General features: G+C 50.4%; 1 protein-coding gene across 1 annotated transcript; it reads right to left on the reverse strand.

Moving 5' to 3' along the window:
- Nucleotides 1–1,001: 1,001 nt before the first annotated feature.
- On the reverse strand, nt 1,002–26,895 carry LOC111162316 (sodium channel epithelial 1 gamma subunit). The gene is made up of 13 exons (XM_022526656.1): nt 26,841–26,895; nt 22,937–23,284; nt 20,868–21,177; nt 19,026–19,216; nt 16,657–16,760; nt 13,604–13,767; nt 6,165–6,263; nt 4,409–4,526; nt 3,795–3,873; nt 3,654–3,711; nt 3,401–3,462; nt 1,633–1,708; nt 1,002–1,358 (listed from the first exon to the last, which is right to left on the reverse strand). The coding sequence occupies exons 2-13, from the start codon at nt 23,251–23,253 to the stop codon at nt 1,002–1,004; spliced, it is 1,935 nt and encodes a 644-aa protein (XP_022382364.1). The 5' UTR covers nt 23,254–23,284; nt 26,841–26,895.
- Nucleotides 26,896–27,415: the final 520 nt, after the last annotated feature.

Here is a 27,415-nt window from a genome sequence, read left to right on the forward strand (position 1 = left end):
AGCGCTTAGAACAGCACTCAGCACGCTGCTGCTGAGCTATCATTGGACACCTACTGTGTGTCTAATTCATGTTAGGCATTATCACGTTGGAAAGTGTGAGTCCAGGAATGGCTATCTGCGGTAAGTCGGCTTGCTGGGGAGGGGCAGGCCGTGAGGGGGTGGGGTGGGCTGCCTGGGAGGAAGAGAGGCTGCGACGAGTTATCCAATGATCCTTTGTGCCTTGGGCCACCGCTGGACAGGTGTGTCCAGCAAGGCCCTTTCACGGGCCTTTCTGTGCTTGGGTAATGGGCCCGGGCCACTGGCTTAGCTGCTCAGAACATGGCCCCACCCATGCTCTCAGAGTGAGGAGCTCGTCATGCCCTCAGGCCTCCCCACACTACACTCACCCCCACACACTCCAAGGACCTCGGGCCAGCTCCCTGCCTGAGGGCACCGAGGAGAGACCTTGCCCCAATGTCAGAGACTAAGAACAGTTTATCCGCAAACAGCCCCAGCGCCGGGGCTGGTGTTTCTTCCTGACTTTGGCACTAGGCAGTGGCTGTCCGCCCTTGTTACTTCAGGTCGTCGTAAGGCTGGGCCCCAGCCCAGGCCGGAGGAGCGGGTGAAACTCCCGGCTTGAGGCTTTGGAGGAGTCTCTCTCTCTCTCAAGACCTGGTGAGATCTCTGTCAGGCTTCCTCCTGGCTTTCGGCCGGCCAGGCACCATTTCCTCAACCCCCATCTCTCTCTGGAGTGGATGTGCGAGGGGTTTGGGCGGCCGGATCTTTCTCGCCCTGGACGGCTGGATCTTTCTCGCCCTGGACGGCTGTGAGGGTGGCTGGGCAGGGTCCAGGGGGTCGCTGCACACACCCAGGCCCCATGTGTTGGTCAAAGGAGACTTTTAGTCATTGTCTCTGAAAAGCCCAGAGCGGGTGCCAAGGGCCCCTCCACGTGCAGGAGACAGGGTCTAAGTTCTCAGACCGTGGCCGGGGCTCCTAGCTACATCTTTCTTCACCTCCTTGCCTCAGGACTCAGCTGGTATCTGGGTATCTGAGAGCTGGTCGGAGAAGGCCCTCTCCAAACGCAAGGTATTGTATCTGGGAGGCGGTGTGCCCGGCACCTGGGTCCCTGGGGCTGGAGGCAGGCGCAACGCGGAGGTGAAAGTGGGCAGGTCGTCGTCTATATCGAGGCCTGGGTTGTCCTGGCCCTGAGGGGGAGTGTGCCTCCTGGCCCACCAATCCTTGGCCTTCTGCCACTGGTGGCGGGCAATGATAGAGAAGGAGTCGATGAAGAAGACCTCAATGATCTCAATGACACAGACGACAGAGCAGCTCATCCACAGGCCCAGCTGGCCCCCGAAGTTGGACAGAAGCATCTCGATCTGCAAGGGAGGCCAAGCCATATTGTGAAGAGGGTCCCTCCTCCCAAGTTGTTCTCATGCAGGGACCCCCGATTCCCAAGGGAGCTCCTGGCGAGTCCTGGCCCTGAATGGGTTTGGAGGGCTTTCTGTCCCCTCTTCCCCTTGCCTGCACTGATCCCAGGCCTGGCTGGCCTATGGCGGCCCTAGCAGCTCAGACTGGATCGCCGGCAGACTGGATCTGGGCAGATGGGCACGTTTGCAGACCCCGGACAGGTTCCAGAAGGAAGCTACTCACACTGTTGGCGGGACTCTCCATGATGGATCGCTGGTTCAGGTCTTTGTAGAATATCAAGAGTTTGGCCAAGTCTGTCCTGCAGAAATTCCAACAGGCAGAGCCAAGGTGAGTCAGGTGCCTTTGCATTCTACCAGATGACCAACGCTTTAGTGTGACTCTCTCCCTCCTGGCCAGACCCCAGCACAGCCCAGGCCCTGAGCTCCCTGGGGGTCCCTGGCCCCCCAGGGCTCTTTCTGTACCCTAGAGCACATCTCCAGCTGGGCCTGGTTGTTCAGGCCATTCATTCCCTCTAGAACCATTTCCTACCCTCCAGACTAAGTCAGTCCACCCAGCTATGCTCCCCTAGCACCGTGTTCTTCATTAAACCTTGACGTTGCGATTGTTTGATGCAATCTCAAATATGTACAAGGGACACACAGGCAATGTACACGAGTGAGCTAGGCTGGGTATAAGGAAAGAATAATGACCGTAATGCCAACCAGCCTTTAACGGACACTTCCTGTGTTGCCACCCACCATTCCAAGCATCTTACGTGAATTCACTCGTTTGATGCTCACAGCAACCCCATGTAGCTCTGTTTTCATCGTCCCCACATTTTATAGATGTGGAACCCAAGACCCAGGTTGGTTAAGTAACGTGGCCAAGAGCGCACTGCTGGTCATTGGCAGATCCGGTATTCAGACCTGGATGAATCTGGCTTCAAAGTCCATGCCGTTAGCCGCTGTACTGAATGGCCTCCTGCTAGGATTGTGGCAAACTGGAAACAGCTCTTCAGTGCTAGGAAGAACGGAGGTTTTCTATTTCCAGAACTTCTTATCTTTCAAGAAAGCCAGAAGTAACCGGTTTCTTTTCTGGAGCTGGCTTTGGTCTAGGGGTCAGTGGCTTGCAATGCTTGGCTTGAGAGTCTGCAGTGGCTTGGCTAAAGTCTATCTTTATGGCTAGACCGTAAGCACCCTGTCTGCTCGGTCATCTTGTCACCCCCAACACCGCACACAGCACCTGGCACCTAGTGGATATTCAGTAAATGTTGGAGGCTAGCCTGACCTCCACGGGGGCCAGGCCCGGTACTGGGCCCTGTGGAGATGAGAAGGGCCCAGAGAGATTCGGGGTCACATACACCCTATCTCACACCTTTGTCTCCATCCCCTGGGCTCCCTGAACTCTGGCCTGGCTGATTTTTGCTAAAGCTCTCTTGGAAGTGAATGTTGACATGGAAAATTTAAGTGGGATCAGGAGCTGCATAGTTCGGAGAAGTGTTTTTCCAGCTGGGTCAAGATATGTCAGGAAGCCATGAAATCAATTTCCTAGGCCATGACCAGTGCCTTTGACAAAGCAAAATAGGATAAGAAATACCAATCGCAGCCACAGAGATGTTCAAACTCTTTGTCAACTGATATGAGCACTAATCATTCCGAATGGTGCCATGGTCACTGGGATGGATATAAACAGCTGGGTTGGCTACACCAGCTTGCAGTGCCTGAAGATCAGCCCGAGTGCTTGGCAAATCATAAGTAAGTGCTGTTCCATGAGACTTTTATCTCATATATATATTCGGTGGAAAACCATCTTCATACTGCGGGTTCTGGTCAAAGCTTTTGAGAGCCCAGGCCTAGCGCAGGGCCTGGCTCTGGACACGAGTGTGATCGATAGTTGTTGAATAAAAGAACGAGTGAATGAACAAGAGAGGGTTTGGCAGTGAGGAAGCAGGTGGGGAGGCTGGGGCCCAGGGCCAGCAGAGGCAGAAGAAACAGGGTGGGGGTCTGCTTACTTGTTGAGTTTTTTCTTTATTTGCTGGCCTTGGTCCCAAGTGAGAACGGGTAGCAACCATTTCTGTGATAGAGAAAGAAGGAATGACCTGGGGATCTGGGGATGTCTAGAGAGCCCAGGGCCAGCCCCTGTGCCTCCCCTCTAAGCCCCCCCTGTGCATTCCCCTCCCCCACCACCCGAGGCCAGAGGACCTAGGCAGGACATCAGGCTCCGGGCTGAGGATGTGAGGGTAAAGACAGGGCAGCATAACTTACCTCGGAAACCACGGATGGCCACTGTGCCAGACTGGTGGTCAGTGTCCACTCCTTAAAGCTAAGGGGGAAGGGCCACAGAGTGAGTGTGGGCGGCCCAGCCCGGCCCAGCCCTGGGTGCTCGGTCCTGCCAGGCCCACTCACCTGCAGGCTTCCCTGCACACGGCCTGGCAGCCCAGCTCCTCCCGGACAAAGGCTTGGTGCAGCTCGTAATAGCAGTACACTGGGGGACAAGGCAGAGAGCAGTATGAGCTTCGGGGCCACCGCACTTTTCCAGGGGGGTCCCCCGTGGGGCCCTCAGAGTCTCCTTGTAGTGATTTCTCCTCCCCTTTGCTACAAACACTGGTTCTCTGGAGACAAACGCTGCTCTGCCATGTCGAGAGACAGAATACCTTGGAGGTTAAAGACGTATGTTGCCGGGTCAGCAGTACTGGCTTTGAGTCTCACTCTGTTACTCCCTGGCTGTGTGACCTTGGACAAGTTGCTTAACCACCCTGAGCCTCAGTTATCTGTTCTATGAAAGGGTGCCATCTGTGGTTCCTGCCTCTTGGAGCTGACAGGTGGCCAGCCTCTCAGCATAGGCTGGGGTTCCACCGTTGGTCTTTAATCAGAGAGTGGAATTCAAGCCAGGCTTGAGGACAGGAGTAAAACCCTGCTTCTGATCTCTCTCTCAGTACCTCCCACCTGCAAAAGGCCCTACACAGGCTGGTGCCGAGGCTGGGGGGACCCCCCCTCCTGCGGCGGCGGGTCTCACTCACTCCAGTTGGGGTGCTGCTGGTAGTTGCAGTAGTTGGCTGCTGGAGGCAGAGGCTGGTTGTACTGTGCGCACCCGCATTTCTCCACCATCTTCGTCTGGAAGCACGAGTGAAGGCAGATCTGAAAGACAAGACCCAGGGGTTCCCTTCACCTCCTTGCACATGGACGCCCTAGAGCTTCCTCCCTGCACAACCCGCATCCAGGGGCCCGGCTTCCCGCAGCCTTGGCGGACCGCATAATTGTGCCCCTTGTGGCACAGGGGACCAGGCCAGGGGTGGCCCTGGAGTCAAAGGGACCGAGGTAGAAAAGTGAGCGTTCAGATTAACCGAGAGGTGGGAGAACAGGCTGAGCTGGGGCCGGGTCTGGGGTGGTCCTTTCTCAGTCACTTGAGTGCTGACACAAGGGAGTGGGGGACATCAGATCAGAGCAGAAGCCAAGAAACAGAGTCCCTTACTTTTCTGTTCTCATCCTTCCATGGATGGAAGGAATCCAGTCCTTCCACGCTGGATCCTTAGGGATCATAAACTCCCAGCGTGTCAACAGAGCTTATAGCCCACAAGCTCAGGGGGAGGACTCTGCAGGCAGGCTACTCCTGTCCAAATCCCAGATTTGCCACACCCCAGCTGTGTGACCTCAGGCAAGTTCCTTAACTTCTCTGATGCTCTGGTTTCCTCACTGTTGAAGTAAGTACAGCAGTACCTACTTCAAGAGGTTGTTGTGAGCACGAAACGCATTGCCATATGTAAGGCGTTGGTACATGGTAGCCTCTCACTAAATATTATCCAGGAGTGTCTTTCCAATGAGTTGACCTTTCCTTTTGGTCTTGAAGTCAGTTTGATTGTATTTCTATTATAAGTAGACATTCTTTGACTAACAGTCTCTTTTCACTTAGCATTACGACCAACGCTCAGCTCCGAGGTAAGCTAGAGGACTCAGGACGTAGGAATACCCACTCTTTTTTATTCTCCTGGGGGTGATTTTCATTAACTGTGAGCATCCCAGGAGGAGGGGGACTACGGACTCCCAGAATTGTAAGAGAAGGCATAACGGATGATCGCACTCAGGGATCGCAAGCCCAAATGCTTTCAGGGGCCAATGACAGAGGTAATACACTAGGGGCTGGTGGGGACTAGGGGGAATGAGAACACGTGCGTCCTTGAAAGGGGGGGCAGCTCCGCCCACTGTTTACACTGCAAGGCTATGGGCCTGATGTTGCCAGATCTTGTTTTTCAAGAGAAGCTGGAAATCTGGGTTTTCTTATGAAATTCCCTGACTTTTAAACACCACCCAGGCCAGAAGAAAACTAGGTGTGCGGCCTGGAAGGGGCCTGGGAGCTGCCAGTTCATAGCCCCAGACCCAAACCTACCTCCCCCGGTGATTGCCGACAACGACATCACTTGTCCGAGGACATCAGCGAACGAGGGGCATGAGGGGCCCAGAAACCAGGCTCCTGACCTCTCAGCCAACACCTCTCCCAGACTGCTTCTCTCCCGTCCCTCACCTGCCAAGGCCTATTTAGGAAGCAGGCCTGTTCTCGGCTACACATTGTGTTCCACGCAAACCTCAATCAATTCAGCTCTGGTTAGGGACGGATTGAAGAGGACTGGAACCAACTGGTGTTGTTTGTTCTTGAGGTCTTTGGACGAACCCCAGGAATTATCACCAGAGTTCCTGGTCCCGGACACACCCCAGCCTATAGATAACTGTCTCCTGTGTCCAAGCCACAGCCCAGGGCTGTGTGCCCCCTCCCGCCCATACCTGGAGGGAATATGCCGCGTTGTAGATATTACTGATGGGCACGTCGCTCCCGTCCTCCGTGCACTGGCTGTAGGGTTCGCTCAGCTTGAAGGACTCCGTCTGGAATCACAGCAGCACACATTCAGTCAGTCTTACCCTGCCCCAGGACCCAGGTGGGGGAACCCCTGGGAGCTGAGCATTTAGTCATTCATTTAACAAATATTTCTTGAGCACCTGAGAGGTGCCTGGGGCTATTCTAGGCACTGTGGACTCAACAACGATCCGCAGAGACAAGATCCCTGCTCTCGTGGAGCTGACTTTCCAGTGGGGTAGACAGACAGCCAAAAGGCAAATAAATGCATAAGATAATTTTGGATAATTACGGCCAGTGATCGAACTGGGAAGAGGGACTGGAGGGCTTGGGGGGAGGGGCACAGTCTTCCCCAGAGTGATTGAGGAAGACACCTTTGAGAAAGGGACATGCTGGCTCAGCAAAGAACGGCAGGAAAGAGCTGGATTTGCTAAGAAGTGGAGGAAGGGGATAAGGCAGAAACAACAGCAAAGGCTGACGGAGGGTAGGACCAGGGTGGCTGGAAGGCAACATGAGAAAGATGAAGCCAGAGGGGGAGGCCAAGGCCAAGTCATGGCAGCCTCCTATGTCGGGCTGAGAAATCTGGATTTGGATTTGGATTTCAAAAAAAAAGCCATTAGAGAATCCACTGGGAGGGCGCAGGAGAGGGAAAAAAGACGAGCAGTGGCTGTCGGCTTTGTGGGATTCTCCTCCTAGGGAAGGACCCATTTCCTATCCTCTTGTGTTCTGGTCCCAGAAGCTGACTTGGAAAAATTGACTTTCTTAGAGAGGGCCAAGGAATGCCTCATAGAATGGAATGATACCCTGATCACAGGAGGTGAGAGAATCGTGACTCACAGTTCAAAAACCTTATGAAGGGCATCTGGATGGCTCAGTGGGTTAAGCCTCTGCCTTCGGCTCAGGTCATGATTTCAGGGTCCTGGAATCGAGTCCCACATCAGGCTCTCTGCTTGGCAGGGAGCCTGCTTCCTCTTCTCTCTCTGCCTGCCTCTCTGCCTACTTGTGATCTCTCTCTGTCAAATAAATAAATCTTAAAAAAAAAAAAACCTTATGAAATACTATTTTACCGTGGTTTACTAAGTTTGGCTCTAGCTTAATATTTGTCACTGCAAATGAACAATCCAGACACGCCAATTAAAAAAAAAAAAGAAGAAGAAGAAGAAGAATGTCTCCCAAGGGGCAATGCTAATTGAATATTAATTGTGACCAGTTTATAGCCACGTTCCTTGGTTTTTGTTTGTTTGTTTTTGTTTTGTTTTGTTTTCTGAGAATGGGAGAAAAGGGGAAATTGATGGCAGATTTGTTGAAGGAAAGAAAATCTTTTTTTTTCTGCTCCAGAGTGACCAGATAGGCAGAAAGATAATTAGCGGGGGGGCGGGGGGGGGTGGAATCAAGGAGTTTGAGCTAGGTGGAAAATGTAGACATCTCAAGTAACTGTAATCTCCTTCTGTCTCCCTCGATTAACTGCAGGGACCTCAAGGGCGATGACCGGTGCCCATTTTAAAACATTTAAGCAACAGAAGCAAAGGGGAAAGCAACCGTGTGGTCTCCTGTCTTTCCTAGGAGAGGAGTAGACCTGATCTCAGATACAGAGACAAGTGGACAGGCAGATACGTTCTCATACATTCCCTTTGCCTTCTCACTAACAATAGAGGGAGTATCTTTCCTTGTCGGTACAGAATAAACAGACTTATTTCATTTCTCCACTAGCTGGATGGCTAACAAATTTAGAGTCTCTAGAACATGCCAGGGTAGGCTGGGCTCTGGGGTGCGAAGGTGCTGACTGTGGCTTCCCTGGAGGGCACTTCAACTCAGTGCCACCCTGAGCTTCCCCCAAGCTTCAGGCTCGCTGGGCAGATGTTCCTTCAAGCCCCCGAGTCCTGCCGAGCTGTCCCAGAGCCCAGTGTGTGGCAGTGACTACAGGCTCTACCTGCCTGGGGCGGGCATGGGGCAGGGAGTACAAGACCCTGACATCTAAGTGACAGGGTCTGTCTACTTGGAGAGGCCGCAGCTGGCAAAGGTGGCCAAAGCTCTGTCTACTTTGAGGACCAGCCCATGGGCCACTTGCAGAAAACTGATCGTGAGAAATCATCTTTTGACTTTCATGCTTTTGAGTTCACTGCAAGGAGCTTATTGAACTCAGAGCCCATGGGGTATTCAGGTTGCTTCCTAAAGCACGGAGGGTGGGGTGGGGAGGGGAGGCGGGTGGGGCGGGCACTCCAGCCCTCCCTCTCTGGCTCATTCTTTTTCTCTCCCTCCCGCCCTCCTTCCCCTTCTCTCTCCCCTCCACCATCAGTTTTTCAGAATTGCTGATCTGTCCCTGACCCCTGGGGACACAGAAATGAGAATGGGTATATATGTATGTGAACAGATGCAAGTTTTGTGTATATCTGTGTGAGCCCACCTGTGTGTCGGTGCATACATGTGTACGTGTGAGATGTGTGTGTGTGCATGCACGCATGGGTGTATGTAGGCATGATTAAGTCTCTGTGAGTATATGTGTGGGCAACCGGGCCCATTTTTATCAAACCAGATCTTATCTGCTTCCTTCTTAGAATCCTGGGGTAGGCCGGCATTTGCACAGGAATCCTCAGCTTCTTAGATTTCATTAATTTATTTGAGAGAGAGAAAGAAAGAGAGCATGAGGGCGTGGGTGGCAGAGGGACAAGCAGACTCCCCGCTCAGCGGGGTCGATTCCAGGACCCTGAGATCATGACCTGAGCCAAAGTCAGACATTTAACTGTCTGGGCCACCCAGGTGCCCCCCCCCCCACTCACTGCTTTATAGTTATGAGCTGTGCCAGGGAAAAGGCCAGATGGCAGCATGATGTCCTAGATGGAATTATGGGTGGTTTAACTCTCTTTTTCCTTCTGTCCTGTTTTTATATTGTAATAAATTATAAGATTTATTTGTGCATGGCAAAGTTTATACTTTTAATCAATGGAGAAAAGAAAAATAATGACTCAATATATGAAGTTAGGACTACTGTTGACTCTTTGGAGGAAGTAGTGAATTCTATCTCTACTTCACGTCCTGCAGAAAAAACATTCCAGTGGATTAAAGTATTAATTGAAATAATAAAATAACTGGAAGGTAACTCAGTTCAGTATATGATCTCAAGGAAGAAAAAGCCTCAAAAAGCATAAAGACTAAAGAAGAAGACAAAGATTTTGACTATGTAAACATTTGAAATGTTTGCATGTGAAATGGGAGCATAAAGAAAAGTGAAAGGAAAGCACAAACTGGGAAAGGTATTTGCAACACATACGGCAAACAACTAGCACTTTTTCTACATATATGGAAGAAAGCAAGGTCTCATAAAGAAGGAAAGTGTCACCAAGGATAAGAAAAACTTTCCTAAGCACTCTTTTCGCTTCAAACTTATTTTTCCTTTCTGTCACATTTCTTTTCTTAAAAATAAAAAAGTATAGTGACAGCCGGTATTTTTGGAACGCTTACTATATACGAAGCACTCTTCCAAGCGCTTCATGTGAACCAACTCATTGAATTTTCATTAGCCTATAAAGTCACATTATTATTATCATCCCCATTTCACAGATGAGGTAACTAAGACATTGAGATTACACAACCATTGTTCAAAGCTGGGCATTTAAGCCCTGTTATGCATATGCTTGCGAAAAGAGGTGTGTGTGCGTTTTGAGATAAAAACGAACAGTAGGGTTTGCAGTAGTAGTGAAGTCCGCGCTCTCTCCAAGACCCGGCTGCACACCACCCTGGGTGAGCTGTCTGCCCTTGCCCACTTCCTCATCTCCCATTCATGATCCGGCTCGTTGTACTTTGGTTTCTGTTCCACTTCTTCTGCTGAAAACTGCTGTGGCAAAACCCGACGGTGATCTCTTGGTTGCCAAACCCATACAGCACCTTTTGCCCTTTCTCTTGACTGACCTCTCAGCTGCATTTGGCATGTTGGTTCACACTTTCCTTGAAACTCTCTTCTTTGATTTATCTGGCACCCATTCTTTCTGGCTTCTGCTTCTCATTCTCTGCTTCTATTTCTCCATTTTCTTTCTGCTCAGCCCTTACACATTTACATTCTGTCTCGGCTCTTGGGTGACAGCATTTATTTCCAAGTCTAGAGTTATGCTAGATGCCCACCCCAACCCCCACCTCCATTTTTCTCCTGAGCTCCGGGTTCATAGCATTTCTGGACATTTTCACCCCGATTCCCCAAAGGCCCAACAACTTGGGTATGTCCCAAACGGAAGGGGTCATCTTCCCCCACAAACTTATCCCTTTCTCTTGCATTCCCTAATTCTGAGCCCGGCACCTCCATCCCCTCCCACTGCCCAAGCCAAAACCTAAACATCAATCTAACTTCCCTCTTAGTGAGGCCTTTCCTTGCTGACCTTGGCTGTCAAGCCCTGTTGCCTCTATGCCTCCATTCATTTATGCTTGTCCCTATAGCCACTGCCTCAGCTAAGGACCTTACCACCTCTTTCTGGAATTATGTAAAGACGCTGCCTCCAGGGACGCCTGGGTGGCTCAGTTGGTTGGACGACTGCCTTTGGCTCAGGTCATGATCCCGGAGTCCTGGGATCGAGTCCTGCATCGGGCTCCCAGCTCCATGGGGAGTCTGCTTCCCCCTCTGACCTTCTCCTCGCTCATGTTCTCTCTCACTGTCTCTCTCTCAAATAAATAAATAAAATCTTTAAAAAAAAAAAAAGATGCTGCCTCCAGTATTTCGATTACTTTATCTTGACTACACTTCAACCAAAGAGATTTCTCAGAAAGTTTCACTATTCAGCTTAAAATACTTCCTGTGACCCCTTTATCACTGCTTTGCCCTTTGCTTTCATTAGCCCTTCCTGAAACTACTTACCTGACACTTGTCCTTCAAGGATCTATCAGCTAGGAAGCCTCCAGCTTCAGCAGCTCCCCACCATCTGTACAACCGTCCATACATCCATCCACCCATCCAACAGTAGTTACAGAGCATCTACTATGTTCTAAGAACTGAGCCTGGTAATGAGTCAGAATGTCTCTGTTCCCACGGAGCTGGTCACACTGTATTGCAAGTCCTGTGGTCTTAAAGATAAGATCTCTAAAGGCAGGTGTTCTGTTGTATTCATCTCTGAATTTCCAGTGCCTTGGACACACAGTCCCTCACTAAATGAAGGAAAATTTTTAACCAACTGATTGCGTCTACCAGCTTAACATGCCTATTGAGAAAAATAAGTAAACAGAAAATAAATAAGGAAGGAAGGAAGTCTAGTTTGTTTGGACTTATTCTTAGTAACCCCGTGTTGACCTCTTAATAATCCCTAAGATTACTTTTTGTTGTTCCAAATGCTCGTAAATCAGAAGGAGAGCTGACTGACCCTGTTCTGTCACTTTGGTTTTCTACATCTCAAATTAGGTATAGCAGAAAACCCACCCCTGTCTTTGTTTACCCACTGTTATTTAAGAAAATGTTTGCTTAACAAAGTGGTGGGTGTTTCTAAGCTCAGAGAAGGAAATCAGGACAGAATTCCTCAGTTCTTATTCTTCTCCAAGCTCTTGATCCTCTCCCCCAAGCCTGCAGACACTGTAAGGGGTAGAAAGGAACGAGAGGGCAAAAGGATAGGTAATAAAAATTTCTTAAAGGATAGGATGTACTGCAAATCCCAAGTCCTTGTTCAAGGCGGAGGTAAAACTGTGTGGGCAATGTTGGGTGAAAATGTTCACTATTCTGATTTGAGAGTTTTGCAATCTTGGTGAAGAGAACAATCAATGACCCAGATCCTTAAGTGGTACCCTAAAGTCTTTCCAAGCGCAGTTTCATAGCTTGGGGCTCAAGATTATTTGTGGGGGGAGGAGCAATCTGTATTCCCACAATCCAGGTTGGTACACAACACTTCCCATCTTGAAACAAACCTCCCACATTGGAATGTGCCTCCCGAGAGCCTCCAGGTTCCAGGTAACCATCTTGATTGTTTCTCTTGTCTAGGATTGTCCCACTTGATGGGGACACAGAAGCCAAAGATCTCCTCTGGACTGTCACCATGCACTCAGTTCATCGTCTCAGCTGTCTCCACTTAAATATTATTTCCTTTGGAAAGCACTCCTTAAACTTGCCATTTCCCCCCATTGGAAGCCCTAGGTCAGCCAGCCCCACGATAGATTCTCCTGCATCCTGCATTTCTCCTTGGTAGCACAGATGATGATTATAATTAATCACTTGTGCAATTTTTTGTTTGTGATCGATCCTCTCTGCTAGACTCTAAGCTCCGACAAGACAGTGAGTGTCTTACGCTCTGACATAGTCCCAGCGTCCAGCACATGAAGAAGCTCAGAAAATGCTTGTTGAGTGGATAAATAATGGATGGTGAGCCCCATGCTCACTATACCACTTTATAACCCAGTACGAAGCCGTCATTTATGGCTGGGCTAAAGCTTTTCTCATTCTAGCTTTACCTTCCCTTAGGGAGACACACTTTACTTCTCTTCTCATGTTGAACTACTCAGCTTTCTGAAGCTGAGGTTCCTGGGTTTTCTGCATCTTGAATAGTCACTTGAACAATTGAAAATTGAACAATCAGATTTTTGGTAAAAACACAGAACCTGGGCTCGTCTCTCAGAGATTCTGATTCAGTGGATCTGAGTCGGACAATCGATCATGTTTGGAAACCATGGCTCTGGAGGACAGATTTGCAAGGGATGAAGACAAAAGGTGGAGAGTTACTGTCGTAAAAAGACCTCAGTCCTTCAAACAGGAAGTCTGCATTAGTGGATTGTCCAGGGCACGCCCCTCGCCTTGCCCTTCTGTTCCTATTGGGCATCATTGACTCAGGGATTTGAGTCTACAGCCCCGATGTGCTTCGTCTGTTGACAGGTTATGAGTGTTTTGGGCACCCACTGAGGTCAGAGAATGTCAAAGAGTTGAGGGAGAAGGAGGTTCTTGATGAATGAGGTGAAACTGATGGAAGTATGATTGGCTAAACAGAGCTCCGATGGCCCAGTGACTTCCCATTGGCCATTAAGGAGTGGTTTACACGCCTCATACACAGTTAGGCCCAGAAAGAAAGGTGTTCATCTGCTCTATTTATATGAGTGACAAATATAGTGTCTGATGCTTTGCTCCCGGCACAGTTTCCATAACTGCTAGTGTCTGTCTTTACAACAAGCAAGGTTCCTTCAGTTCTTTCCCAGAATGGCATCCTGTGGCCTCGTTAACCATGCAGGAGATACAAAAACAGCCTTCAGGAGAACTGCTGGAATGACGACTGTGGGACCTATTAGCAAATCCAGGACTCTGCTTCCTCTTGAAACCAGCACACTTTTGCATAAGCTGTACCTTATTGGTTATCCTTGGGAAAAGAGATCTGTTCTCCTTGCCACCCTTACAGAAGTCAGAACATCATTCTCTTACCAGGTGCATCCCTATGGAAGTGGCCATGGCAGGCTCGATCTCTGTCCCCACATCCTCGACGAAGGGGTATTCATCCTGTCGGTGGACAATCACCTTAGCCCCACTGGAGGACACCAGGAAGGGGTTGTACTCCTCTTCGTTTATGTACAAGATGACCTGAAGCCCTAGGAAGACAAAAGGCCACTGTGTTCAAAGGCTTGGTAAACGTTCCCCAGCGGGAGCCTACCTCTCCAGCTGCTTTGGGAGGCTCCAAATCAAGATGCAGGCATTTTCAACACATAGAAGGTGCACAAGGCTAGACCGGAAGCTTCATGGAGAAGACGGGGTGGAGGGCTGGTGCCCAACTTGCTCACTGCTGTGTCCCCCCAAACAGTGTCACTGCCACAATTCTGCTGAGCAGTAAAGGAGCTGCGACCCTGCCCGAGATGTGCAGCTCCTCGTGGTCCTTTGAGATGGGGCATTCTGCACAGTATCCAAAGGGACGTGCAGGGCTGTGGCTGCTGAAATCCTTATAGAAAAGCACTAATGGGCTATCTGATCACTGGTCTAACTTCTCTCCCTACTCTAGTTCCCACCCTTGCACCCAGCAGCCGGAGGGATCTTGGAAAATTGGATGGCACAGTCAGTTGGGCATCTGACTCTTGGTTTCGGCTCTGGTCATGATCTCAGGGTCAGGAGATCGAGCCCGGCGTTGGGCTCTGAGCTCAGCATGGAGTCTGCTTGAGACTTTCTCTCCCTCTGCCCTTCTGCCTCTCTCTCTCTCAGACAGATAAATAAATCTTTTCAAATTTTTGAAAAAGTAAAATTGGAAATCAGATCAGGTCACTCCCTTGCCTGAAACCCTTCAGTGGCATCTCATTGGATACATGGGAATCCCATGGAATAAAATCCCATAAACCTGACTGTGGCTGTCACGCCCACAGTGATCAGCCCTGCCTCTGTTTCCCCCCTCATCCCCCCTCCCTGCTCTCTCAAGAGGCTCCTGGCACACTGGACTTCTAGAGCTTCTAGAGCACATCAAATTCATTTCCTCAGGGTTTTCGTACTTGTTAGTGCCCCAAATGCTCTTCTATGCATCTTCTCACCCCTGACCAACTCTTGTCACACATGCCTCCTTATTTGAAATAAAACCCCCATCCTGACCCCAGCACCCCCTTCCCTTTCATTCCTTGATTTTCCTTATTGCCCTCATTAGGATTTATAAGCAGAAAATATCTCTGTGTTTGTTCATTCATTTGTTCTTTGTCTCTACCCACTGTAATTCAAGCTCCCTGGAAGCAGAGACACTGCAGTGTCTCTGACGCCTGGAAAAGGACCTAGCATACAGCAGGTACTCAATAAATGTTTGGTGAATGAGAAAATGAGCAGGACCTATATGGATTGAAAATAGAAAACTTTGAGAGTTCAGGGGGCGCCTGGGTGGCTCAGGTGGTTAAGCGTCTGCCTTCAGCTCAGGTCATGATCTCAGGGTCCTGGAATCGAGCCCCGCATCGGGCTCCCTGCTCAGCAGGGAGCCTGCTTCTCTCTCTCCCTCTGCTGCTCCCCCTGCTTGTGCTCTCTCTCTCCCTCAAATGAATAAACAAAATCTTTTTTTTTAATAAGCAAAATCTTAAAAAAAAAAAGGACGAAAGAAAAGAAAGGAAAAAGAAAACTTTGAGAGTTCATTCTGACTTCTTCCATTTGCAAATAAAGGAACTGAAGCCCAGAGCAGTCAAGTGATTTTCTCAAGGTCACACAGCACATAGGTAGCAGAGCCAGGACTCTGCAACTCTTAGCTCCCAGTTCCCAGACTCCTCCTTCCCACCAGAGTACGTGTCCTGAGTGACAGTTTCTTGCAGTCTTGGTAAGAATACACACCACACAGACGCAAAGGCCAGGCGTCCACACACTGTTTTCCTCCATGACAGAGCCTTGCCTTTCCTTGTGGGAGTGCATCTGTGTATCACATCATGTTCGATTTGCTTAGGACTTCGCACAAATTCCTCTTGCGGGTAAGCCAGGCCCATCTGTCCCTGCCTGCCCTTCAGCAGTCACAGTAGCTGAGCGGGGTTGGTGGCAGGGCTAGAGGTCATCATGGTATTACCGGGGCTGGTGGTAATAGTCATAACATTACCAACAGTAGGAATGACGATCGCAACCAGCATTTGTTGTGTGTTTCATGTGTGTTCCCCTCCCTCTAAATCCGTATGTTGAAATCCTATCCCGTAATGAGACAGAATTGGGGGTAGGGCCTTTAGGGAGGTAATTAAGGTTAAGTGGAGTCATAAGGCGAGCCAGGATCCCTTAGGACTGGTGTCCTTATGGGAATAGGAGGAGACACCAGCACTCCCTCTCTCTCTGCCACGGAGGAAAGGCCAGGTGAGGACACAGCAGGAAGGCAGCCATCTGCGAGCCAGGAAGAGAGCTCTCACCAGAAACCAGATTCACCAGCATCTTGACCCTGGGCCCCTTGCCTCCAGAACCGAGAGAACATGAATGTGTGCTTTTCAGGCCTCTCAGCTTGTGATATTTTGTTACGCAGCCTGGGCAGACTCATCCAGTGTGTTCCGGGACTTACTGGGAGCGCTACACACAGGAAGTCCTCCCGATAGCCTTAGAGCAGGCATGTTATTACAATGCCCACTTTGCAGATGACGTACAGTCACTTGCACGGGGCCACATGGTGAGGTGCAGAACTGCATTATCTCAACCAAGGTAAAGGTGTGTTTGCCTCCCTCATCTCCTGCTCTGCATATCTGGGTTCAAGTCCATCTGAAAGCTGCCTGCACTGCGTTACTCGTTCCAGCTCCAAGCTCAAACCAGAGCAGTTTTACCGCAGTGATGTCACTGCTGTTCTCTCTCTCTCTCTCTCTCTCTCGCAAGTAAAGAGGAGACATCAGAAAGGAAAATAGACATTGAGAAAGAAGGCGCCAGCATGGACGCTGATGGAAACGCTGTGGCAAGGTGGGGAAGTGCTGTCCCTGGTTTCTGGCCAGATGGAGCCTTTCTGGAAGGCTCGGGCACCCCAGCTGTCTCGCTGCCGGTGTGCTCACCGTTCGTGCAAATTTCCTTACCATATTCGCTGCCCCCCATGGACGTGCTGAGGATAGTCTCGTTCTCTCTGTTGTTGAACGTGTAGCAATTCCCATACATTGGATGGTGGAAAAGCGTGAAGTTCCTATGAGGAAAAATATGGGTCAGAAGGAGCTGTGGTGGGGCCGCCCCTCGAGCGTCTGAGCTGAAGGCTGGATGGGCCGTGCTTATGGAGCCAGCTCTCTTTTATGGGCAATGGAAAATGTCTTACTTTCTCCACCTTTCGGTCTGATAAGCCACAGACAAAGCCCACCACCCAGCCTGAGGCACACCGATGTGGGACTATTCTCTGCTCTGTTCTCCCTCTCAATCCTCTCATCTCTGTCTCCATCTCGAGGCTGCGCTCCTTGTGCCATTTGTCTGCTCTTGCATTCCTCAGCTTGTGAATTTCTCAGCCAACACTTGACCTTTTTTTCCATTCCAATACCGGGAAATGACCTCCGGAGAAGGAAGCACATCACCCGTTGGCTTTAGAACCCAACCCTCAGGCGAACATGATTCCAGTCTCTCAGCTTCAAAAGGACCAATATAGCTACTTGCATATAGAAAGCCTTAGTGTTTACATAGAATGAAGTAAGCCTTCTGGAAAGGCAGGAACACTCTAGAATGTCCCATCCCTGCTCAGTCACCACCAGGGGTCTGAGTGTTAACTTCAAGGCAGAAAGCTGGGAGAGCTCACCCATCCGGACATAGACCCTTCTTCCTCTCTCTCTCTTTTTTTTTTTAATTTTATTTTATTATTTTTTAATTTCTTTTCAGCGTAACAGTATTCATTTTTTTTGCACCACACCCAGTGCTCCATGCAATTCGTGCCCTCTCTAATATCTACCACCTGGTTCCCCCAACCTCCCACCCCCTGCCCCTTCAAAACCCTCAGATTGTTTTTCAGAGTCCATAGTCTCTTACGGTTCACCTCCCCTTCCAATTTCCCTCAACTCCCTTCTCCTCTCCATCTCCCCTTGTTTCAAGCTTTACTACAAGGCTGTGATCACCAAGACAGCATGGTACTGGCATAAAAACAGACACCTAGACCAGTGGAACAGAGTAGAGAGCCCAGATATGGACCCTCAACTCTATGGGCAAATAATCTTTGACAAAACAGGAAAAAATATACAGTGGAAAAAAGACAGTCTCTTTAATAAATGGTGTTGGGAAAACTGGACAGCTATATGTAGAAGAATGAAACTCAACCATTCTCTTACACCGTACACAAAGATAAACTCAAAATGGATAAAAGACCTCAACGTGAGACAGGAATCCATCAGAATCTTAGAGGAGTACATAGGCAGTAGCCTCTTCGATATCAGCCACAGCAACTTCTTTCAAGATATGTCTCCAGGGGCACCTGGGTGGCTCAGTGGGTTAAAGCCTCTGCCTTCGGCTCAGGTCATGATCCCAGGGTCCTGGGATCGAGCCCCACATCGGGCTCTCTGCTCAGCAGGGAGCCTGCTTTCTCCTCTCTCTGCCTGCCTCTCTGCCTACTTGTGATCTCTGTCTGTCAAATAAATAAATAAATAATCTAAAAAAAAAAAAAGATATGTCTCCAGGGGCAAAGGAAACAAAAGCGAAGATGAACTTTTGGGACTTCATCAAGATCAAAAGCTTCTGCACAGCAAAGGAAACAGTCAACAAAACAAAGAGGCAACCCATGGAATGGGAGAAGATATTCGCAAATGACGGTACAGACAAAAGGTTGATATCCAGGATCTATAAAGAACTCCTCAAACTCAACACACACAAAACAGACAATCATATAAAAAAATGGGCAGAAGACATGAACAGACACTTCTTCCTCTCTCTTTGCTACCTTCCTTCCTTCCTTTGTTTCTTCCTCTGTGCTAGCTCAGTTATTCTCCATCACTGGTGTGTATGATGGTAGCATCCAAGGTTATACATAGACCATCAACCACTCTGTTTTTATGAGTAATTTAAGGGCGCCTGGGTGGCTGGGTTAAGCCTCTGACTTCGGCTCAGGTCATGATCCCAGGGTCCTGAGATCGAGTCCCGCATCAGGCTCTCTGCTCAGCAGGAAGCCTGCTTCTCTCTCTCTCTCTGCCTGCTTCTTTGCCTACTTGTGATCTCTCTCTCTCTCTCTCTGTCAAATAAATAAATAAATAAATAACGTATAAAAAATAAAAAATGTTTATGAGTAATTTAATGAATTCAAGGATATTTTGACTCTGTGCCATCTCTATCTTCCTCACTGACTCTAGAGCCTGGCTCCCACGTCAGCTGTTTTCCAAAGGACAGGGACAGTGAGAAGAATGTCTTCCACTCCCAAGCCCGCCCCCGCGGAGCTACAGGTGCAGGCCCGGGGCTCAAAGCGGAGGGAGCGGACCCCTTTCCTGACCTGGCATCGCAAGACACCCCGTCAAACAGGCAGGTGACCAGCAGCTCCTCGGCAGAGTAGCTCATGTTGATCTTCTTCTCCAGAGGGACCTGCGCCATGATGTTCATGTAGTGGAGCTTGTACCACTCCTGGATGGCATTGACGCCTGAGCTGAAGGTGTAGAGGGCACAGTGGGACGTGTCATTTGAGCACTGTGAAGAAGAGACGAGAGTGGGCTGAAGCCATCGGCACCAGCATGTGCCTTCCGCAGGTCGGTGAGGATGAGGAACTGGGACTCTAGACCAGACACTCGGAGCGAGCGGGAAGGGCACCTGAAGCAAGGATGGGCTTTCTCTTACTTCCAGGGGCTGAGAGAGATTGGCCTCAAGGACCAAGAAGGGGCTGAGAGCAGGACAGAGTCTCACGGTCACGACTTCCTGTGACTGCTTACCAGATAAGAAGAAAAACCAGTTTCTTTAGCATCTCCAGATAGCGAGGCCACGGCTGATTATTGCTACTGACCTCCCACACACCTCTAGCCATTTCCTATTAGGTCAGCAGTCTAGAAATCTGGATGCTTGCCCAGACTCCAGCATGATTTCTCTGCAGGATCTTGGGCAAGGCGTTACGGCTCCATTATTGCACTTGCCAGATGTTGGCTAAAACATCATCCTTCCCAACCTAAGAGAGTAGGTGGGAGGACCAACATTTGAAATATAAAATAATGAGAGCCTTATAGGGAGACGGTAGTATGTTTCAGATGTTCTCGTTACACAGAGCTTGGAAATTCTCAAATGCCTGATCTGGCTCTCAGGGATCACGGGGTGGGTATCTCAGGAAAATACCCAGGGAGACTTTGAAAAGGCTCAGTGATTAAGAGAAAGGGCCAGGGGCGCCTGGGTGGCTCAGCTGTTAAAGCGGCTGCCTTCGGCTCAGGTCATGATCCCCAGGGTCCTTGGATCGATCCCCACATCAGGCTTTCTGTTCAGTGGAGGGTCTGCTTCTCCCTCTCCCACTCCCCCTGCTTGTGTTCCCTCTCTCACTTTCTCTCTCTGTGTCAAATAAATAAAAATTTAAAAATCCTTAAAAAAAAAAAAAGAAAGAGAAAGGGCCATTTTTTCAGGATTGTAAGGGTGCCCAGGGGTCTCTCAATTGGCAAGCCTCTTCTCTAAGTTATAGAGGAGGTATCTCATCCCACAGAAGAGCCTGGGGCATGGAGAGATAGGGTGACGGGTTGACTTTGCCCGGGACACTAATGGAATTCGATTTTGGTGAAAGGTTTCTTCCTCAGGGCCCCTCACAAAGGCAAGTACCACAGGGATCATTGGCCATTTCCACTCCTTGTTATCTATTTTGTTCCTTCAGGGGTCTGCACCCTAATTTTTGTTTTGGTGGAATGTCCTTTCCCCTATTGGATACAGTCTGATGAGACTGTCCACCATGATGCCTCACCCTCTGTTAGCCATTAGGCAACCCAAACTTGGCCAATCAGAGTCCCAAGATGGGACTTGAATCATCTTTATGGATGGATTAGCAAAAAGCCTGAAAATAATTGAAGTTTATTTAATCCAGAGCCATATGTGAAATGACTCTAGCATTTCTTGCCACCTAGATCTCCGGATCTTTGCTACTTCCTGTCCTTTGAGAGGCTTCCATGAGCTACTGGTCCCTTTCTAAGACATTTTTTTTTTTTCTCTGCTTAGTATTGCCTGAGTCAGTTTCCGTTGCTTGCAGAAAATTCACCCTGAGCTGGTTGTATTTCTTTGGACAGGACCACAGAGACAGTGGCCAAGGAGAAACCTTCCTGGACCCACCATCTCCGGCCGCTCCCATGCCCCTGGGCTGTGAGGACGTGCATCTCACCAGTTGGAATCCCACCACCTCCTTAGACCTGTGGACGTGCATGGCATCTGACGCCTTGTGAATGATGCGCCCGCTGAACTTCCGCTTCCGCCCCGTGAGGAAGTCCCTGACCTCGCCGGTCTCATCCTGACGGAAAGCCATCAGTGGGACCACTCTGAGGAATCTGGGCCGGGTGCTCTCCCAATCCGAATTCCAGGACTCTGCCTCTCGGCGTCTTCGAGACGTATTCTCCGGAAAGCCATACAGGGTCTTCAAGGCCACTCTGGTCTCCTGTTCCAGGTCAGCTAGAAGGTCCCGCACCACACTGTACCTGCCAAGGTGGGGAGGAGGCTTCAGGGAAAGGGCAAGCTCCCCCGACAGAGTGCTGGCCCTTCTCCCCTCCGCTTCCCGTCAGTGTGTGACAGCCCTGGGCCCACTCCTCCCTGCCTCCTTGGCCAAGGAGACCAAGGCTTTTACGATTTGCCCCATCCAAAGTGACTGTTGGCTTAAGTAAACGGTGACAGGCTCCCGGGTGACCCTTGCGTGACTTCTTATGGCTGCATTTCTGCCACTACCATCTGCTTGCTCTCAGGGTGTGTTGGTGAGTTTGCCCCAACCAGCATTTCTGGAGTGGTGACTATCAGGTGCCTCCCATAAACCAGCCACGGGGAGGACAATTACAGTGCAGACAATACCTGCTAACCAGAGGTCTGTCCAGGGGACAGGCTCTGTATCCACTGAGCTCACTTGGCCCTGCCCACAGATTCCCCTTGAATCAGTGCTGGGAGGGGGAAGAGGTAGAACCGTCACCTTGACAACCCCCAAGAACAAAAAGAATGACACAGGACGTGACCGTGTGAAGCACAACACCATCTTTAAATTTTCATAACACAGATAGTCCTGGTCTCCCTCCTAACTGCCATCATCTCTCCTCTCTCTACCCCTTGCTCTCTGACTTGGTGACACAGCATGGTGACCGAGTGTATGAAGTCCAGAACCAAACTACATGGGGTCCAGTTCCCCATCCTGGCCCTGGATTTGTGACCTTGGACCATTTATTTTAGTCCTTGTGTCTCAGCTTTCTCATCTGTGAAATGGGAGTGTTGCTGAGATTCTGAGTTTATCCCGTGTGTGTGTGTGTGTGTGTGTGTGTGTGTGTGTGTGCAAACATTCACTATTAAGTTTATTAGTGGAATTATATTTGTTAATATTTCACTTCTCCACTACAACTCAACTCCATTAGGACAAAGACTGTTGGGATGTTCAGGTCCATGGCCTCGACTCTAGCACACTGCATGGCCACTTGTCTGATTATGGAATAAGTGACAGATGGAAGAGAGGGAGGGACCAAAAGACTGTAAGGTAGAGAATGAGTCTTAGACCTGATTTTGATTTTGCCCAGTTGGTTTCCTTTGATACTCTTCCTCCCCTGCTCCTCCCTTCTCTCCACACCCACACCTGCTCGGACAAATTCTGCCAGATTCAGACCTGCCTCACAGATCAGTTTTCAATAATCCTGAGCAGGATTCCAGTCACCCATTTAAGAGCAGGCCCTGTGGCAGACAATAGGGCAGGACCAAGGGTTGATCCTGTGCAGAGCCTGGTGATCTCAATTAGTGGGGTTGGGTTCCCTCAGATGAGGGTTTGGGGCAGCTGAGATGCTTCCGGAAGTCATCTGGGTGTCACTTCTGAGTCAGCCTCCCGCTCACATTTTGGGGAGAGTGAGGTGTAAGCTTACAGGGCTCCCGGGAAATGGCTAAATGGGGCTGTGTGTGCTCCTGTGTGCCCTCGCACTCAGGTGACCGGGCTGGGGGACAGGCCTAGCCCATTCCAGGCCCAACCTCCAAGTGAAACTGACTCCTGCCTGCCTCCTGTACATCCTGAACTAGTCCCTCCTCAGGAGCAGCTGATAGACAGAAAACTTGGTACAGATTTAGAACCCGGGAGAGGGAGTTTACCAAGTTTGGCAAAAATTCAGATTTCTAAAAAGCATGTCTGCGGTCTGGCTGGCGCCTAGTACCTTGGAGAGGGGCTGTGACCTTTGGAGGGAGCGCGGCCCCCACCCCCAGGGCTCTGCTCCTGCCTCTTACTTGTAAGGGTTGATGTTGCAGATGGTGACAGCAGGAAAATCCAGCTTCTGGAAATGGACTTTGATGGAGACAGAGACGGTGTAGAAGGAGGCCACGAGGAGAGCACACTGCCAGAAGATAAGGGCCACGGCGGTGAGCGTGAACAGAATCCAGAGCAGGCGCCGCAGGCGGCCGGGGGACACCACGATGCGGCGACAGCCGTGGGTGTTGGTGTTCAGACAGTACCACCGCATCAGCTCTTTGATCGTAGGCGCCTGGGGCCCCCTCACCGGCAGATTCTTCTTGATTTTGGCTTTGATCTTCTCTCCAGGAGCCATGGCGAGAATGGGATGTGGAGGGGCAGGCACGCTGGAGAGAGGCAGAGAAGAAAAGCAGGTGAGCTCCCAACTCCCAGCTTGAGACCCCCCCACTCCGCCTCCCCCCATGGGCGGGGCGGTGCCTGGAGGCCCGACTCTGGGTGACACGTGCGCCCTCCGAGGCTGTCCTCCTTTTTCCCTCCGGGGGCTGGACAGATCTGCATTCTGAGGTCCCAGGCCCCTTTTCCTGGGTATTTGGTTTTTTTGGCCGCTGCCAAAGGGCTGCCTCCTCCCCTTGCAACCCCCTGTGGGGTCTGGGTGGGGTTTAACCTGAGAATCACCCAGCAGATTTGAAGAACCTTTCTCCTGCGTGCCTGGAGCAGGAGCTCTCTGCACCGCACATGGGCCTCTGTACCATTCTTACCGGTGCCCCCGCATTTAGAGACCCCCCCCACCTTATCACTTCCCTCAACCTGCCCCCTTGAGGGCAGCATTCCTGCCCCTGGTGTCTCTCTCAGCGTCTAGCCGAGCAAGTGCCCTGCACTCTCTTTGACAGATAAAACCTACCAAGAGAATGGCTCCACAGCCAACTTAGATCCTGTTCCGTCGGCTCCCAGCTGTGTTTTCCAGGCTTTCCCCTGCTGCTTTCCCTGCGAGTGGAGTTTCTGTTTCATTTCTGCTTGACCTCTTCTCTTTACAGTCAAGCTTTTGGTGTTTCTAGAACACCTTCTAAACAATAGCCCACAGCTCTTGGCCACTTAATATTTGCCAGGCATTGTGCCATATTTCCTTGATTCTAAGGGATCACTAATTAGGGGAATACGCTTTGATTCAATAACAGCTTTGTTTGGGGGAAAGTGATGGAAAGCAAATTACCACATCCATCGACGTCCACGATGCACTGCAGTTACAGAAACTTCACAACATGCAACCACATTCTTTCTAGAAACAAACTAATACACGTGTATTGTAGGCCATATATATATATATATATATATATATATATATAGTCTATATATAGGGAGAGTCCTCTCATGGTTATCATATATAAACTCTCACTAGTCTCATAGATATACACGGTCTCTCTCTATAAATAGACATATAATCTACACAGATTTCATTTTGTGTTTCAACAAGCTCAGAGAGGTGGAGTAGTTCATACAAGGCCACACTGCTGGTAAGGGGAGGAACTGGATTAGAACCTTGCAGCCTTCTCCACCACCATATATGCTTCTGAGGGCCCTGGCGTTGTGCCGGGCGCTGCCCCCTCCCCAAGGAAGAGGGGAAAAGAGGGGATCCTGAGCTATTTCATTTCCAAACTCTGGACAGTCAGTGTAACTGCCTCCAGACAGCGGTGAGCCCTGGTAAAGGGGGAGAGGGGGTTATACGGAAACTCTGCCTCCTGTCCTGCCATTGGTGACAGAGGCAAAGTAGGGTAGAGCTTAATTTGGAGTAGGATATAGAGGGTGGGCCCCATGCCCCCAGAGGGCCTGTGTCTGGGACAAGGACTTTTGCTCCATCAAGTTCTTCGGGCAGGGTTCTGGACTGCACGAGTTACTTTTTCTCCACGCTCACCCCATGGGATATTATCCAGATTTGAGAACTGGGGGCAAAGCTGGGAGGCTTCCAAGTTTATGATGTTAGTGGGTTTCAGGTTTATGGTGTAAAGGAAATAAGAGTGCTGGGGGAGGGGGAGGCCAGGGAGAGATGTCCAGAGGCAGCTACCTCCCTCCAGCAGCGCCCCCTCCCAGATGCATATGACCTTACTGGGATGGAGAAAACCTTCTCAACCCTCAAAATTATGCTGTTAGCCTCTTGGCAAGAGGAATGTAACTTATTTTATCATTGAAAATATTTCTCATCCCCACCTCTTTTCTCTCTACAATCCAAAAGCAAATAAGTTAACAAGTTTGTTCATTTGTTTGTTTGTTTTAAAAACCTGGGTCCGGGGGTGCCTGGGTGGCTCAATTGGTTAAGCATCTGCCTTTGGCTAAGGTCATTACCTCGGGGTCCTGGGATTGAGCCCTGCCTTTGGCTCCATGCTCATCAGGGAGCTTGTCCCTCCATCCCTCCCCTCATTTGTACTCTCTCACACACAAAGAAATAAAGAAAATCTTTTTAAAAGTTAAAAATTAAAATCTGGATCCAGGTTTAATTTCCTGTCAAATAAGACTGCAACCCAGGGAAGGTTTTCTTCTGTGGGAATGTTTAGAATCACAGATTCTGGGTGCTCCTGTCTCTAACTCTCCTCACTGAAGACAATCCCTGGGGTTCCTCTGCCCCATCAGCTCCTTCTCCAGGACTGACCTTGACTCCAGTGGATCAGCCACCCGTGTCAGTGAAACCACCGGCAAAAGAAGGGAACCCATCTGGCTCATCACAAAACAGATAAATGTTATCAAAAACAGTGTTCCAACTTCAAAGCAAAGCAAGGTTGTGGTTACTATTATGTTGTGCTACTTGATAAAACATGATGCCTTTGGGAAGAACCCAGAGCTGACACCAAGCATTCACTCTCTAGAGTACTTTACTTTACTTCACTTTTCAGTACTTTACTTTTCAGTTCATTTCCACAATAGATTTCTGAGGTAGGCATCCTCATCCTCCCCATTATACAAATGAAATGGAGACCCTGAGAAGTTTAGTTTGTCCAAGGTCACACTAGAAAGTGGCTGAGCTGGGATTTGAACTCAGGAGTCCACACTCAACTACTAGCTGTGCTGCTCCTCAAATAGTAATAATAATGACAACAATAGCAACAACAGCAAGAATAACGGCTGTCATACACTGAGCCTTTCCTTCTCCCAGCCATCCCACGCAGCTCTTTTAACACATTACCTATTTAATGCTCATAATTATATGAAGTAAAGTACTGTGCCCATTTCACAGAGAAGGGAAACTGAGGTGCAGAGTGATTAGATAACTTGCCCAAAGCCACACAGATAGCAAGACTCAAAGGATTTTTTTTTTTTTTTTTCCAAATTCCAGGGCCACTCTTGACGGCCATTCTCTACCTGCCCCGCTGGCTCACCCCCGACCTCGCCTATCTCCCATGCCCCAGGAAGGGACCCCAAGTCTCAGGTTCTAGGCGCGGGATCCGAGCTCCTCCCCGGCGACTGCACAGCCCCTGCCTACCCTGCGCAGAGCGACCGCACACGGTGCTGTGGCAGAAGTCAGTCGGCTGAAGCCGCTGGAGAGAACCCAACCCAATTCAAGTGTTGAAAACATTCCAGAAGGTAAAGGGAACAATCGCGGTCTAGTATCACCAATGCCAGGAAAGGGGGCTGAACAGGGGCTGCCGGGAGAGACAAGGCAAGGCGCAGCCCGGGACTCCGGGAGTCCTGGATCTTGTTCCTGAGTAGCTCAGAAATGCTTATCGCCCCAGCTCGGTGTCCCAGGCCACGGCGTAGACGACGCCAGAGAGCTGGCTGGACCTGGATTGACCTGGGACGGTGTCCCAGCATCCCGGCCACCGGGAGGCAGCCCCGGGCTGATGCCAGCTCCGGCGCCGACCGCGGGGACCGTGTCGGAGAAGCCACCCGGGCCCGCCGCCGCTCCGGTGCCTGGGAGCCCCAAACTTGTGCGACCCGACCTGGCTCTAGGCTCACCTCGCTCAGTTCCGAAGAGTCTGGGGCTCGCGCGCGCGCGATCCGTGTGCGCTCTGTTCTGCTCCGCGTAGAGCGAGAGCATCCCGCCGCGGTCGCAGCCTCGGGTTCTTGTGGGCGGGACCTGGGCCCCGCCCCTCCAGCCCCGCCCCCTCGGGGCCGGCCCCACCTGCCCAGGTGTATTCCCCAGGAGGCCCAGGATCTGCCAGCCGCGACTCTGCAGCGCCTCCTGCCACCGTGAGGTCGCTCTGCGCCCGGGTGCGTCCAGCACTGTGTCTTGAGGTGGCGCGGCGCAGAGCCTGCTGCCTCCCTGAGGCCACCCAGCACCCTGCATTTCCTCTGGGTCTGGGCCCCACCCACCAGCACTTCACAGCGCCTCCTGCTGCCCTGTTGCTGCCCGACACCTTCCACTCCAGTCCTATTGGGCGCCCTTCCACCCCAGCACCAGGAGAAATCCCAGCAGTCTCTTCTCGCGGGGCCCCTACTGACCTGGATCACGAAGCTGCTTCAGGGCCCGCTGCCTCCGGCTGTGGGCAGCAGGGGCTTTGCAGAAACGTCGCTTATCCTTTGTTCTCTTC

The sequence above is a fragment of the Enhydra lutris genome, unplaced genomic scaffold (assembly GCF_002288905.1).
Source record: "Enhydra lutris kenyoni isolate GAN:26980312 unplaced genomic scaffold, ASM228890v2 scaffoldscaffold90, whole genome shotgun sequence".
Classification (NCBI taxonomy): Eukaryota; Metazoa; Chordata; class Mammalia; order Carnivora; family Mustelidae; genus Enhydra; species Enhydra lutris.

Excerpts from the sequence above, each read along its gene's own strand:
- LOC111162316 (XM_022526656.1), bottom strand. The coding sequence starts at position 23,253 with ATGGCTCCTGGAGAGAAGATCAAAGCCAAAATCAAGAAGAATCTGCCG. Across the intron at positions 3,874-4,408 it reads CCAGCAGCACCCCAACTGGA|TGTACTGCTATTACGAGCTG; the intron begins GTGAGTGAGACC and ends CTTGTCCCCCAG. Across the intron at positions 3,712-3,794 it reads GTGTGCAGGGAAGCCTGCAG|CTTTAAGGAGTGGACACTGA; the intron begins GTGAGTGGGCCT and ends CTTCCCCCTTAG.